Below are 14,354 nucleotides of genomic sequence, written 5' to 3'. Positions count from 1 at the left end.
AAGCAAATCATGTTGAGATGAGAGAAGAAACTGAACTGATAAGACAAAAGACCTTATTTAAGAGAGCATTATGTCCCGCTACAGCGAGGGAGGAGTGGGGAAAATGAAGGGTGAATGACATGCTCGATGTCAAATGCGCACTTTTCCGGGTCATGGTTGCCAAATATTTTTCAAGCTACATACCTGTCATCAGCGGGACGGGAGGGGAGGAGGAGGTTGCTGAGAGGATTCGTGGGGGCGAATACCGGTGGACGACAGATTCAAACAAGCTGGACGCATATTAGATGGCGATTTTGCGCATGGTACATGTCCCCCACGGAGATCAGAGCAGGACTGCGGTGCGGATGATGTCACCGCACAGAGGTATGCTGGGACAGAATTCCACAGCGGCACTTCAAATGTAACAACACGGTGAGACAAAGGCCGTCGAGCGAGCCAATGACCTACAACAACGGTAACCTGCGGGTGCATTTTGTCGCAAGGGTAATTATTTTCAGAGGTCAAACATCAATCACTGCTCAAGATACAAACAACAAGATAGTGCAGGCTTTTTGGAAACACAAACCTTTTAAATAAGGTCATTTAAAGTTCACAGTCAAGTTCATTCTTAGTTCATAACTGTCTCTAGAGGGAAAAGAAATACCCTTTTTGGTCTAAAAACCTTTAACCAAACAGAGCAACTGGGCTAAACTGGATATTTACAAGTGACGTAAAGCTGGCTTAACATCCCACAAACTCCCACCTGCCACCTCGCCCCCTCACACTCACGCAAATAATACCTAAACACACTTAAGATATACTTAACACACACATGCTTCAAGACCACACAGATCTCCCAGGCAGAGGCTTGCTCAAAGGGGAGACCCAGGCCTCTTTACAGGGGCCAGAAAGTCTATTCTACGGCCGCTACATCTGTGCTGTGTCACTGCTCACCCCAGTGTGTGTGAGTGAGTGTGTATAAGTGCATTTCAGAGAAGGCACTGTAGCCTAGGTAATCCCTGTGAGCAGGCCTGGGAACAGGGAAGGCAGATGAACCTTTGCCCCCCATGGTCACACCACACACACACACACACACACAGTGGTCACAAGACACACACACACACACACACACACACACACATAATGAACTTCCTTGCAAACCCTTCTTTATTTATACATCCAGCAGACAATAGTCACTCTCCTTTTAGCTCTGTTTTTCAGCTCCTGAGGGAAATATCTGGCTCTTTAGCAGCTAAATGCTCCACTGTGTTCACCAGCTGGCTGCAAACTTTATCTGTCTGTCCATTTAGTGCTGGGCAGGTAGTGTACAGGAGGGTTATCAAAGCTTTTTCAACAAAAACAGCTGCCTGCTGCTGGAAATGCCACTAATGAAAGCAGTGAAAGTGAACCAAAACAGTAAAGTTAAACCAAAACAATGAGCTGAAAGAGGCTAAAATGCGGCATAGTGCAGAGGAGAACTGCAGAGTTGGGTGAATATTCACTGTTGGTTTGTCATAACAAGCTTCCCCTTTCACATTACATGTAGTCATGCAATCCTTTGTTGATATAAAAAATTTGGATTAAAGCCACTTTAAGTTAAGGATCTGAATACTTCTTCCACCACTGCCCCTTCATAACAAAAAGAAAATTCAACTTAATGCAAGTGAGAGCGAAATTCTCTGGAAGTGATGCAGTAAAACTGACAAAGTGGCTTAATGGTGGATCAGGAAGCTGTGGGAAGATGTCCATGGAGGAGAAAGAATTTCAATAAATTCCATTGTTATACAACCCTTCTCTACCAGATTACAAGGGTGACAATAAAAGAAGTGTGGAAGTAGCGCAAATTGTCGGAGAAAGCGTTGAGTTGTTAATTTACACAGTGCTTGCTAAGGAATGCTAGCAGGCTAAAAACATGAGAATTGGTGGACATGGGAAACATGATACAAGGAAGCATGCACATTCGCACTGAGATCCACACACCAGACACTCACCTACTTTTTAAGTGTGCGAGATTACATGCTTATGAATCTGCTCCTGTGCCATTGTAATCCTAATAACAGATCATTTGTAACGGAGTCTCCAGTGTTAAGTCGTGGCGGCGCAGCGTTTACTCAAAGCACATGTGGCCACTGGAGGGAAGCAGATGTGAGAACCCCAGGAAGCATCATTAGCCTCACAAACATTCACCGCAGCCAGCCGTGGAGACCCTGTCAGACGCCAGTACTGCAGCCCCTCAGTCAATCATGTTTCCAGTGGATTTAGCTGTCCATCCTTTCTTTTCCCCCTATTCCTAACCTTTCTCACACTCATATGAAATCTCCTTTTTCCCCTTTCCCAAAGGAGTGAGGTCAGCAGGAGATAGCTCGTCTTATATTTGTTTTTCATGTCTGTCAACCAGTCAGTGATTCTGGAATTAGTGCATCTACATTTTCTTGCTCCAGAAAGCAAATATCCAACATTTGGATATTTGTTTTTACTTTTCCCACTTTATGCAAGTAACTTTCTTCTACATTTCCTCCGCTTGGCCTTTTGCTCTCTGTGCATGCTTTTCATGCAACTCTTCCCCTCTCACTCCATCAATATTGCTCTTTTTTCCCCCCCCTTTCTGCAGACATGCTTGTGTCTGTGTGTGTGTGTCCCCTTCTCCTCTTGCTCTCACCTAAATCCACATCAATGTCACTCCATTAATATTCCTATGTATCCTCTACCATGGCACTCGTCTTCCACCTTTTCCTCTCCAAGTCAGTGGTGGTTTAGGTTATATTTTACTGCATTTTATTTAACCCTGTTCATTGACAAAGATGTTATTCAATTTTATTCTTTTTTACGTGCTACATCTGGTGAAGGACTTGGCTTCAAACCTGTACGTCACATTATTTTTCACATTAACACTTCAATACCTTGAATACTTATGACCTAATTTCCAAAAAAACCCCAAAACAATTACCCTTCAGTTCTCTAACTTGACTTACTAAAAGCTAATCATCTTCTTGCACATTTCTCATATGCTTTCTTTTGTCCTGTCCCTCTTTTTCTCCACCATTCTTGAACTTTTGCTTCTATTATCCTCCCCTCTTCCTTTACTCTCTTGTTCCCTCTGCAGTGTCCAATCTGGCTTCTTCCTCTCTCCTGACAATCCTCCCTAGTACTGTTTCAACACTCAGACAAACACACACACCTCCTACCTGCCCTCCCTTCTAATTAGGCATCACGAGGGGGCCCTGAGTGCTGCTTCTCCCCTCTCGTTAGCACCACTCCCCGGCACTCCTGCTGCAATCCCACCCTGGGACGGATCTGAGGTCAAGGCCAGGGCAGAACGGAACAGACAGAACTAGATGCATGTGCTCAAGCCAAGGCAGAGCCACTTGACTGCAAGGTTCTGCGGCTTTGAGATCGGCAGTGTGAAAAATGTGGAGGCCAGATGATGCACGGAGGGCCCTGGCTGCTGCAAATGAAGTTTGAGCTGGCGTCCAGGAACACACAACAGGATAAAACAACAACTCTCAATCATGCTGATGGAGGGGACGTGGGCTCACTACAGATGGAGCCCAAGATGTTTCATCAGAGGAACAGGATGCCAAAGGCTCGGCTTTCAAGCTCCGCAATGACAAATAAACCTCATGATGAAGGAACAAATATATTCACAAGGGGCTCCAGAGGAAACGGAGAGGGGACAGAGGGCAGCCACCTGCAAAATCACAATAGAGCCGACTATCTGTGATGGCCATGGGAGCTACAGAATCCGTCACATGTGAACTGGACACAAAAAGCCCTTCTGCTGTAATGTTGCCATCTGCTGGCAGCTCTTTATCAATGCGTGACTCCAGCCTGATAAAAAAGTTTGAGTTTTGCAGTGTATGTGTGGCACAAAAAGACATATTCCATTTCCTAAGAACCACATGAAACCACAAAAACTCATTATGCATTTTGATATTGCAGTCTGAACAACATGCCCTCTTACAAACACTCTGGCACGGCACTGCAACATGATTCCAGCGTGCTATGCCATTTACTGGCACAGGATGCTTTGGGCACTCAGTCAAAGCATGTTATTAGAACTCGGCATCAAGTGATTGAAAGGCAAACAACAATATCAAATTCCACAAGATTTTGGAGGGGAAACGGCAAAGCCTTATTCTCCATTCCACATCTTTTCAATTTTCACATGGCCTAGTTTGTTCATCAACTCCTGATGTTAAAGAATTAGTTTTGTATTTTGGGAAATAAACTTATTTACTTTATTGCTGAGAGTTAGAAAAGAAGATCAACACCACTCTCATGCCTGTATGCTAAATATGAAACTATTGCCAGGGAGAGGTTAGCTTAGCTTAGCACACACCACAACTTGTAATTTTTCCACTTTGGTTTTTGTACAGACTAAACAAATGAGATACAAGATGTTAATTTGTGAGCTTTAGAAATGCTGGTAGGCAGATTTTATTACCTTTGGACAGAGCCAGGCTAGCTGTTTGCCTCTGTTTCCAGTCTTGATGCTAAGCTAAGCTAAGTGGCTGCTGGCTGTAGTTTCATATAACAGACAGATTTGAGAGTGGTATCAATCTTTTTATCTAAATCTTTGCCAGAAAGCAAAAAAGCTTAAAGTAATAGTTTGACATTTCAGGAGATATAATTATTCCCCATTTTGGCAGAGTTAGAAGAGAGGATTGATACCACTTTATATTTGTCTGCTAAATATGAAGCTAGGGCCAGGGAGCTGTTAGCTTAGCCTATCATAAAGGCTTGGAAGCAGGGGGAAGCGGTGAGCCTGGCTCTGTCCAAAGGTGGGAAAATTCAGCTACCAGCACCCCTACAGTTTGAAGTGTTGCCTTTGTACTTTAGCACAGAGCCAGGCTAGCTGTTTCCCCCTGCCTTGTTCCTTTATGCTAAACCAAGCTAACTTACAGAGACCAGACGTCGTGGTTTCAGGCTGGGTGTCCCAAATCCCAACAAATATCTGTAAAACACAAAAATGTCCCAGTTTTCAACATTCACTACCATTTTGTCCCAGTTTCACCACAATTAAAATAATAATTATAATATTATACTTATTTTTAGCACTTACATAGATATTAATCATGTTCTGTCCCACTTATTATTACATAACCCAATATAAAAACATAAACAATGCACCATACATCCCAGCTCAATACTGATTTGTCTGTATGTGAGTCAGTCAATCAATGTGTCATTGTCAAGGTTGTTGCTAGCCTATGATGCTTGCGGCTCTTTCTGATAGAATCTGTCAGTATGCTAACGGTTAGCTGTCATGACGAAGAGAGTCTTTCTTTTCTAAAGACCCCCAGGAGGCTAACTCCTTCCTTCGTAGAGTCCCCAGCAACGAAAATGCTATGTTCTGCAAAGACTGCAAGAGTAGCTACATTTTCAGTTGCACACAGTGGAAATGCCGATATAAAAGATCATATTAAGACAGCCAAACATAAGTGGTGGTTTCCCAGAGAGCTGAGAGCTCCAGAAAAAGAAAACTCTAACTAAGAAGAAAGACCGCAAAGTGTAAAGTACCCGCAAACTTCTTAAAGGTAACTTTCTTTAAAAGCTCTTTCTTGGTTTTTGGCAGAGGAGGTGTCACAGTCGGCCATTTAGCCAGCTGCCTGCGCTTGTGCACACTGACAAATACCTTGGTGGATTTTGGGAGACAAACATTATTTCACTGTCCATGGTGTTGCAAGGGGCGCTCGGTAGGTGTGCTAACCGCTGAAATAATTGTCCCCCATCCTGATGTAAACGCTTATGGTGCATGCATAAACGCATACATGTGCGCATGCATGAACATGCGGTACACTGAAGGGTTCTGGTTTGGCAATTTGAAAATATGGTCACCCTAAGCTAACTATCCCTAGCTTCATATTTAATATACAGAAAGGGCATTGGATTTTGTTTTCTTTTAAAAGTTACAATACCAGAGATACTCTTATCCCTCTGAACTGCTAGTGAGATCTAATTTCATATATTCAGTGAGTAAAATTCCTCTCAGATCATGATACATTTGTCATCTTTGATTAGGGATTTTTTAATTTCACTTATTTTGCTTCTTTGCACTGAAGAAAATGGTGGCAGTTGAGTAAGAGAAATAACATAAATTGGAGATGAGTGCTAGACCTAAGCCTAGATGTTTATTGCAAATACTTTTGAAACTGAACTTTCTTTGGGAGCTGCCATCTCTTGTTCTGTTCAGCACTGCTTTCCTTCATTGGCCTACAGAGAACAGTGTGAGGCTACTTCCTTTTGGCCTGGCTCTTACAGGGATGAATGCCTGCTCTCTAGATTTCCAGGATTGGAAGAGCAGCATCCCCGCACACCTGAACAGGACACACAGGAAACATTGCCACTGTGCCAGGAACACTAACAGCACTCCATGAAAAGTGAAACATTTCGTGGGTACCTTGGCAATTTATGCAAACACAAGTACCAGTGCATTTTGGCCTTGGCCTGAGACACATACACACACACTTCCGCACTTCCACACTAAGCAACTCTCAGTCTCACTCCACAGATTAAGGCCAGATGGGAACAATGAGATGAGTATGAAGGCTTTTGCAGTGTAACTGAAAACACTTGGTTTTGTTAACGCACTCCAAAAACTTGCTCCATCCATCCATCACAGGCCAGATGTTCTCTGAAGCCTTTTCCTTTACTCCTCAAGTGGGACCAATCCCCCTCAAAATTAATTCACTTCCCATTCCACTTGCGTCCACAACAAAGGCACTCATGAAAACTAATTGGATAGTTTGTGGTTTTTATGATCAAGCGATCAAGCCGAGGAGCGTGTCTCGGAGAACAAGAAATGTTGTTGTTGACGGACGCTCCATTGGGACCATTTGCACGGCGTGACCCCACTTAATCCTGCCATCAAATCCCAAAGCTTCCCCGTCCAGAGGAGTTCAATACACTCTGCTCACTGCATTCAGACTCTGAAAGGGACCATTTCCTTGAATAAACAGTAGAATCTGTTGCTTTTGTGGCTAATTTCCTTTTGAATTCCAGCTGAATAATTAGAAGAAAGGCATGCGCTGAAGAGTGGCCATACAATGTGATGAAGACTGAAGCGGGGAAACTGTCTCACAACTGACATGTTGAAAACCATAAACTATGTTGTTCACCAATAATTCCCAAAGGGTAATGTCATCTACTTAAAAAGAGACATGAATGTCAGTCTGTTTATTATGGTAATTTATTCACCAGAATATCTGTGTTGATCTGTGTTGGAGAAAAAAAAGTTAAACGGAGCACACACTGAGTTTGCCTTTCGTAATGTTTTGTCTGACGTTTAATGTCCTTCTAAGTAGGAATGCATCAATCTGATCCATTGGAGTGTTTTAAAATACACAGACAGAACGTATTTATTACATGTTTAACAAAGCTTGATAAAGGAGAAGCTCGGGAAATGATGACTGCTGTTACAGCTTATTAACAATGAACATTTAACAACTGAAGTTAAAAACCACAGCGGAGGAGCTACACTGTTTGCTCATGTTAACAAACACATGTCTTAACCAACGCACACAGTATATTTTGGTATCGGCTCTACTTTCACCCTATACTCTGAATTTGGAACCAGTACCAGGGATGAAAAAGTTCGATTGGTGCATTCCTATCTGTGAGAATAAATTTGACAAAGTGACAAATATAAAACTATGATCACTGGAGAAATATTCAACTTTTGCCAAAAAAAACAGTGCCAAAGCAATGAGAAGCACGGAGAGGCAAGTGCCAAAAAGAACAGAAATTAAAAAGGGACTTGCTTTGCTCCATGGGCCTGGCAGGTGCCAAATCATTATTTACAGGCACTAACCTCGGTGCCCAGAGAGATGCTTGGTGTCTTTTAAGGGCACAGCCTCCTGCGCACACAGCCACCTTCAAATCCTCATCCAGCAAAATGGAAAAACTGTTTCTGGAAGGTTCCACCTCACTGCCCAAATCAAGGGAACGGCGTGAGGGCAACAAGACCCTCCAAGAATCACTTGAGGTATGTCATTATGTCACTCACAAAGGAGGGTCTATTCCATTTAGGGTCGGAGCCCCAGGCCATTTGGCCCACACAGACAAATCACACGCAGCACAACTTCCAACAACCATACACACAAATATAGAGTCTCATTCTTTTGTCAAACAGTAATGCAGAGACGCTGACCCAAGAGGGAGATGAAAAGAAAAGGCCACTGCATAGCAGAGACCCCGGGAGGCAGCACTTGTTGATCCCTGGTCTCTGAAGCAGAGCACCAGGTCACTCTGGTGTGAGAGTGTGTGTGTGTGTGTGTAGAGATAAATGTCCAATGCTGACTCATGCTGCACAGTCACTCCTTGCACAGATGGGAAAGCTTGTCATGTGCTGCTAGCTACCCGACCACTTGAGCAAAAACTTACTCAGTAATTTTTCAGTCTCACTATTTTATAGAAACACAAAACAAGCAAACCACTGCCACTAGCTGTAACACAGAAGTTAGCATGAGGGTGTATCTCTTCAGACAATTTGGACACTGAACTGAACAACTCATCGACTAGAATTCAATCATTTATATGGCACTTTCATCACAGACTATTCTCTGTGTATGTAAGAGAATTAAACACACACCCTTCTCAGTACCAACAACATGTTCCAAACATCTGAAATGTGTTGTTTCTCACAAACACAGATGCTCGTACCCATACAAAGACGATTAATGTGGCATTTCATGATTTTCGTCTCAATATTTGAACTGTAACATAATCAGGATAGCACTGGACAGTTGCCTGGAAAGAGTTGCAAAGCCTCGAGCGCTTCTCGGTCAGTGACATTCACTGATTACAGTGTGGACGTGCTCAGCTGGGCTACATGGCAGCCAGGGTGTCTGAAGTCCAAATCACCTTGAAGTGCTATTAGCACCTGTCGCGGTCATTTACGCATGCTGACATCCCGACCCTCTGTTTGAGCCCTAAAATCTGTCTGCAGGCCAAACAACTGCTTTGTGGCTTTATGCAGCATGTGTCTGTCTGCCCTTACATGACAGGCCTGGAGGAGATAACATGTTAAACTATTCCAGGGGTGATTAGTGCATGCTGAGTGCACTGATTTTAGAAGTTTGTTCAATGCTGGGCTGATAAGGTGTGACCTTTACAAAAGATGACCTGTGCTCTCCTTATTAAATTTCAGAGCTGCCAGTTGCATAATTATTACATGACAGGATTTAAGTACAAAGCAAATATTATTGTATCCCACATTTAATCACATACTGGTTCATCCTTTTCTCCATTTCTTGTTTATAATTGCTTAATACTGACACATTATTATCAAGTATTCTATACTATTACCATCAATCCTTGGTTTTCTATACTATAGCTTAACATCATCCCTTCATCCTTGGACTTCCAGCATCACTGGAGGATGATGAAGACCACTGAACTCTTCTTCGAGTCCAAAATATGACTGAATTCTGAGAAAATAATTTATTTCTGTGAAATACTGGAAATACTTGCAATTTCGGTGCCACGCTAATATGCAAAGTATCTCCAGGTAGTGTGTTATTTTATCATTATTATGATAAAATATGTCAGTTAAAGCAAACCTGAGTCCTTGTAAGGTTTTAGAAACATAGGATAAGTCTCTTTTTTTTCCCTATAAGAAAAAATAACGTAAATTAATAAACAACTAGCATTTATTTTAGTTAGGTAATATCAGTTTGATGGTGCGTCAACTTCACAAACGCATCAGACAGAAGAGACGCGCCTGCCTCCATACCTCTCACATGTTATTGATGTTATGGGATCAGTATATGAAAAGCCCGCTGCGGCTTACCTTCACACAAACAGCGAGGAGAATCAGTCCGGTCGTCCACAAACAGCCGCCTGTCATCTCTGACGCTGATAAATTCAAAGTGATTGCAAACTGTAGAGAGACAACTCTGATTGCTCGCTCACTGGCCGTCTGTCCCAGTCTCTCCACTCCAGTCAGTCAGGGAGAAAGAGGTCTGCTCTGCTCTGCTCTCCTCTCCGCGCTGCGCTCCGGCTCCGGTTTACGGGGACAGAAATGAGACAAAGTCAGCCAAAAAGTGCCGGAGACGGCATGACACTTCACGGTCGCTTCCAGATATTTTGTTCCCCCAGCAAACACGTTGCTGCTAAATTTATGTTTGCATACCAGGCGTGCGTCAGGAAAAGGGGCTCACCCACCTTACATTCTTAAAGAAACACACTCCCGGGTCGTTACGCACTGATATTCAGCTCGGTGCAGAAACAGCACAAGTGATGCTTAGTGGTTTTCTAGTTGTGTGTGTGATGGTGGAGGCTTAAATACTTGCTGCATCCAACTCAAAAGCTGCACATGTCTGCATTTCAGTATTAGCACACCTTTAGCCAGAGAGCATTCACACATAAAATCAGCAAAATTGCAGGTTCCATTATCTGAGTAAAGTAGGGGGGGGGGGGGGTTTGAAGTTCATAGAAGTTCTGTTATGCAGAAAAGGTCTGTGTTAAATCTATTCCCACTTGACATAATGATGCCAGACTTGTAGCCTACCTTGGTTCAGAGTCGTGTCTGGTTTTATTGCTACTTTTCTCCACTCAGTTTTCATTGGACCTCTCCAGAACATTTTGATCAGGACACACGTAAACAAGACATGCACACATCAGCAGAATTCATGTTTATATTCAAGAAGTTTGTGGGTTTTCTGACAAAGCATTATGCAAGGGCTTGAAAAAAAAATGTTGGCAATGCATCAGGTGCACATGTTGGAAAGTCAAGTCTAACCACAGGTTCTTTTAGAATTTGGTCCCATTTTCTAAGGCCCATTTAAGCTCAGGTGTATCAATGTCCAATGTTGGGTTTTGGGTAAGATAAACACAGGGTCTTCTCAGGTCAGATGCAACTCTTTGAACCCACAAAGAACTTTGGACCTGTGGACATTATTATACACAAGCATATAAAGCTTTTCTGACTTTGTAAGACAATTGGAACCCTTTTAAAATTATCTTCAATCTCATCTGGTCTTGAGCTCATAAAGCTCATAAAGTCAGCTACTATATGGCTTCTATTCCCAAACAATTCAGACTTCTGACTAATTTTAATCAGCAAAAGATGAACTAAGCTTTGGATTCCAAGACTGTTTTGTTAAGTACTCACATAACTAAAATTTTCTGATTTATGAAGGAGAAACAATACAACAGTCGATCTTAAACAGACAAACAGATAGACAGGCTGAAAATTTTGCTCTTTACGTCCTATCCATCACATCAAGTGGACCACTCAGGTATATATGGGCTGCAGTTGAACCATGTGGACGCAGATGGTTGTGTGCTGTGAGTGTGCCTACTTTTTCACAGCTTTAGATTTGGTCACAAGTATGAAATGCATTAGCCTTTCAAGTTGGGAGCCCAGCACTGCCAACCATGTGCCATTTAAGGTCAAGAGGAGTTTTATCTGAATCAAGCTCTGACTGCTTGCTAACTGAGGTCAACTGGATGGAATGAAACTTTCATACTCTCGGCCTTCACTGGCATGTGATTGAAATCTACTGTTGTTTCTGATTTACCTTGATGAGACCCATGTCATTCCTTTCCGTCTCCAATACAAATAGTACTTCCCTCTTTTTTTAAGTAGATTGCATTTTTTGTGCATTTTAATGAAGGTTTGCATAATATCTTTTGACATGAATGCCTCCCACACTAAATGTTGGTCCAAAATAAGGTCCAATGCCGACCTGACCTTATATATTTTTAAATTTGTGAGTACAGTGAAAGAACTCTACTCACAAACTGGAAAAGAAGTACTTTCAACTACTTATTTAGTGTTGATTCTACCATCTTTAGAAGTAAAGTATATTTCTACCGATTCAGTGAGGACCACAACATTTTCCACAACAGGAAGGAATTTTGTATCATAATTGATGGCTGGAGTCAACAACTCCTCTTCCTTTTGATCCCATACCTTCATTAAACTAAGAGACATTAAAGTTCTTTGAAGCTTAGCCCACAGTGGTAGGGCATTAAGACTTGCTTGTCGCTTTTGAAGCTGTCCAGGTCCACCATAATAACAATGTTCCTAAGAAATGTCATCTGTCCTCAGCCAAGCTCAAAGGGCTGAGGGAGATGCCCTTTGAGAGCCACACAATAGTACAGGTATGTATGGTATGAGCTACCTGAATTGCCGCCTGACACGCAGGCTTGAATTAGGCTTAATCTCTATTAACACACCGAGCACAGGAATGTAAATGTTTATTTCCCCAGGAAAGGTAAAAAAAAATCTTTACCTGAAGACTGAGGTGGGGGTTGGAATCATTTCCATTATACCTACCTGCTCATCAAGAAAAGTTCAGTGTCTGTGAAAGGGCAAAGAATCCGGGAGCCTCTTGTTGAACTTTGACCACCCCTGGCACCCTGAGAGCACCGCAGACACCCCACAAAGTCAGAGAAAGCAGCAGATAATGCTTCGAGACATGAATAGTTTACATTCACTGTGACTGATGGTGCATGGCTAAGCCACGTCCTCATGTTACAAATGCTGTTGCTCTTATTGATGGACATGTTCAGTGGGATCACTCGCTCAGAGCTCCCATCAGCAGAGTTGCAAAATCACTGCCCCGGGCACTAATGTATTTTTAGGGGCTCTATGAGCTTAAATAGCATCTGTCAGTTGTTTGCTCGATAGATCTTACAGGGGACTTTTCTGTGTGGGAAGACAAGTAAGGGGTTGAGGCAGCAGCTAATGACAGTCTTTTAGTTGAGATCTTTTGTTTGAATGCAATGATGGGCTGGATGCCACTCAGAGACACTGTTTTACACTTCCAGGCCTCTTTGGAGGCAGCTATCACCTTCTTACTCTGCAGTTTATATGTAAACACACACGCATACAAGTATGACTTTACAAGTGCAAAATAGTGCTGCAGTATGTACAGTGCATGTGTTGGTTTCCTAGCTAAACATACTTCTCGGAGGTCAGTGCCCCCCATATGACTAACCTAGTTGTCTCCCTTTAGCTGACACCAAACATAGCTGTTTGATCAGTGATATTTGGCCTGAGAGTCAAAGCGTTGCTTGTCACATGTGTTCAAAGAGAGGGCAGGAATTTGCCAGATACCAGCTAGAGAAAATGCCCTTCACGGGACACCAACTAGCTTGTTTTTGCATTAAAGAGGCAGCTAACACTTTTTGAAAATGCAGGTTTCTTTCTCACTAAACAAACATCCCCAGAGCTGAAACTTCATGATTAAAGGAATAGTGTGACATTTTGGGAAATACACTTTTTTTTACCAAGAGTTACATGAGAAGATCGATACTACTCCCATATGTCTGTTAAATGTTTTGTACACATTAAACAAACGATATACATCGTGGTAAATAGTGAGTTTTAGAGGTGCTGGTAGGCAGATTTTATTATCATGTGGACAGAACCGGGCTAGCTGTTTCTCCTTGTTTCAGGTCTTTATGCTAAGCTAAGTTTACTGTCTAATGGCTGTAGCGTCATATTTAATGGACAAATATGACATTGGTATCAATCTTCTTCTCAGCAAAAAGGCAAAAAATAAGTGTATTTACCAAAATGTCAAACTACTCTTTTAACATAAAGCTCCTCCAAGTATAGAAGTAAGTGGCACCTTGTTATAGCTTAAGATCCCTCAGCATGCAGTTTACCGCCACTCGGTTGCCTTTCTCATCTGTCCCTGATTGCCTTTACGATTCTGTGGAATTTGGCACTCTATCTGTGTGTGTGTGTGTGTGTGTGTGTGTGTGTGTGTGTGTGTGTGTGTCTGCCCATACTTGAGACTGGAGGAAAGGAAAGCTTTTGCCATTGCTGGGCCACAGTGTCGCGGGAAGCCAAATTTTTTTTCCTAGGGTGGCAAAGTCATGACCCGCCCCACTCTGCCTCTTATTGGCTAGTACTTGTTGCCTTCATTGGTTGGATTGGATAGATTTGGGTATGAAGAGTGAGAATGGTTAGGGCTAGGGTAAGAATATCAGGGTAAGCCAATCTGAGGCAGAGTAGGGCGGGTCATGACTCTGCCATCCTAGTTAAAAAAATATCGCTCCCGAGATTTCGGGATGGGATAAATTCACCGATTTGTATCAGTGCACCGGCATTAACATTCACAATGCAACTGTCCCGATTAAAAAAGTGTGTACTGGATACAATTTGGGATGAACTCGCGAAGCGCTGCTTCTAACATCTTTGCATCGGTAAAATCTGATTTATTTATGGTATACAATTCTTAGTAGAGGCCCTATGCCTTAATTATTTAGAAATGTGACCAATAAATTGTGACCACTAATTCGATATTTAGATTGATTCTCCCTCTCTAAACTGTTTCTCAAGCGCGCTAGCATACTATAGCTAAGTGGTGCGCTGCCAAAACGTCTCTGGTGGAACTCCCGCTGTAGAATTATTGTTC

General features: G+C 42.5%; 1 protein-coding gene across 1 annotated transcript in view; it reads right to left on the bottom strand.

The window, feature by feature from the left end:
* The window catches only part of LOC121889090 (ADAMTS-like protein 1), an 87,201-nt gene extending 73,419 nt beyond the window's left edge, over window positions 1–13,782 (bottom strand). Inside the window, exons 1-2 of the mRNA XM_042400774.1 lie at window positions 13,726–13,782; window positions 9,770–12,345 (exon numbers count right to left, since the gene is read on the bottom strand). Of these exons, the coding sequence (XP_042256708.1) occupies window positions 9,770–9,826 (57 nt within the window). The 5' untranslated portion in view covers window positions 9,827–12,345; window positions 13,726–13,782. The remainder of the gene's footprint in view (window positions 1–9,769; window positions 12,346–13,725) is intronic.
* Between the last annotated feature and the right edge of the window lie 572 nt (window positions 13,783–14,354).

The sequence above is a fragment of the Thunnus maccoyii genome, chromosome 22 (genome assembly GCF_910596095.1).
Source record: "Thunnus maccoyii chromosome 22, fThuMac1.1, whole genome shotgun sequence".
In the NCBI taxonomy this organism is placed as follows: domain Eukaryota; kingdom Metazoa; phylum Chordata; class Actinopteri; order Scombriformes; family Scombridae; genus Thunnus; species Thunnus maccoyii.
The sequence above is the reverse complement of the archived record's forward strand: the minus strand, read 5'-3'. Positions and strand labels throughout refer to the sequence as shown.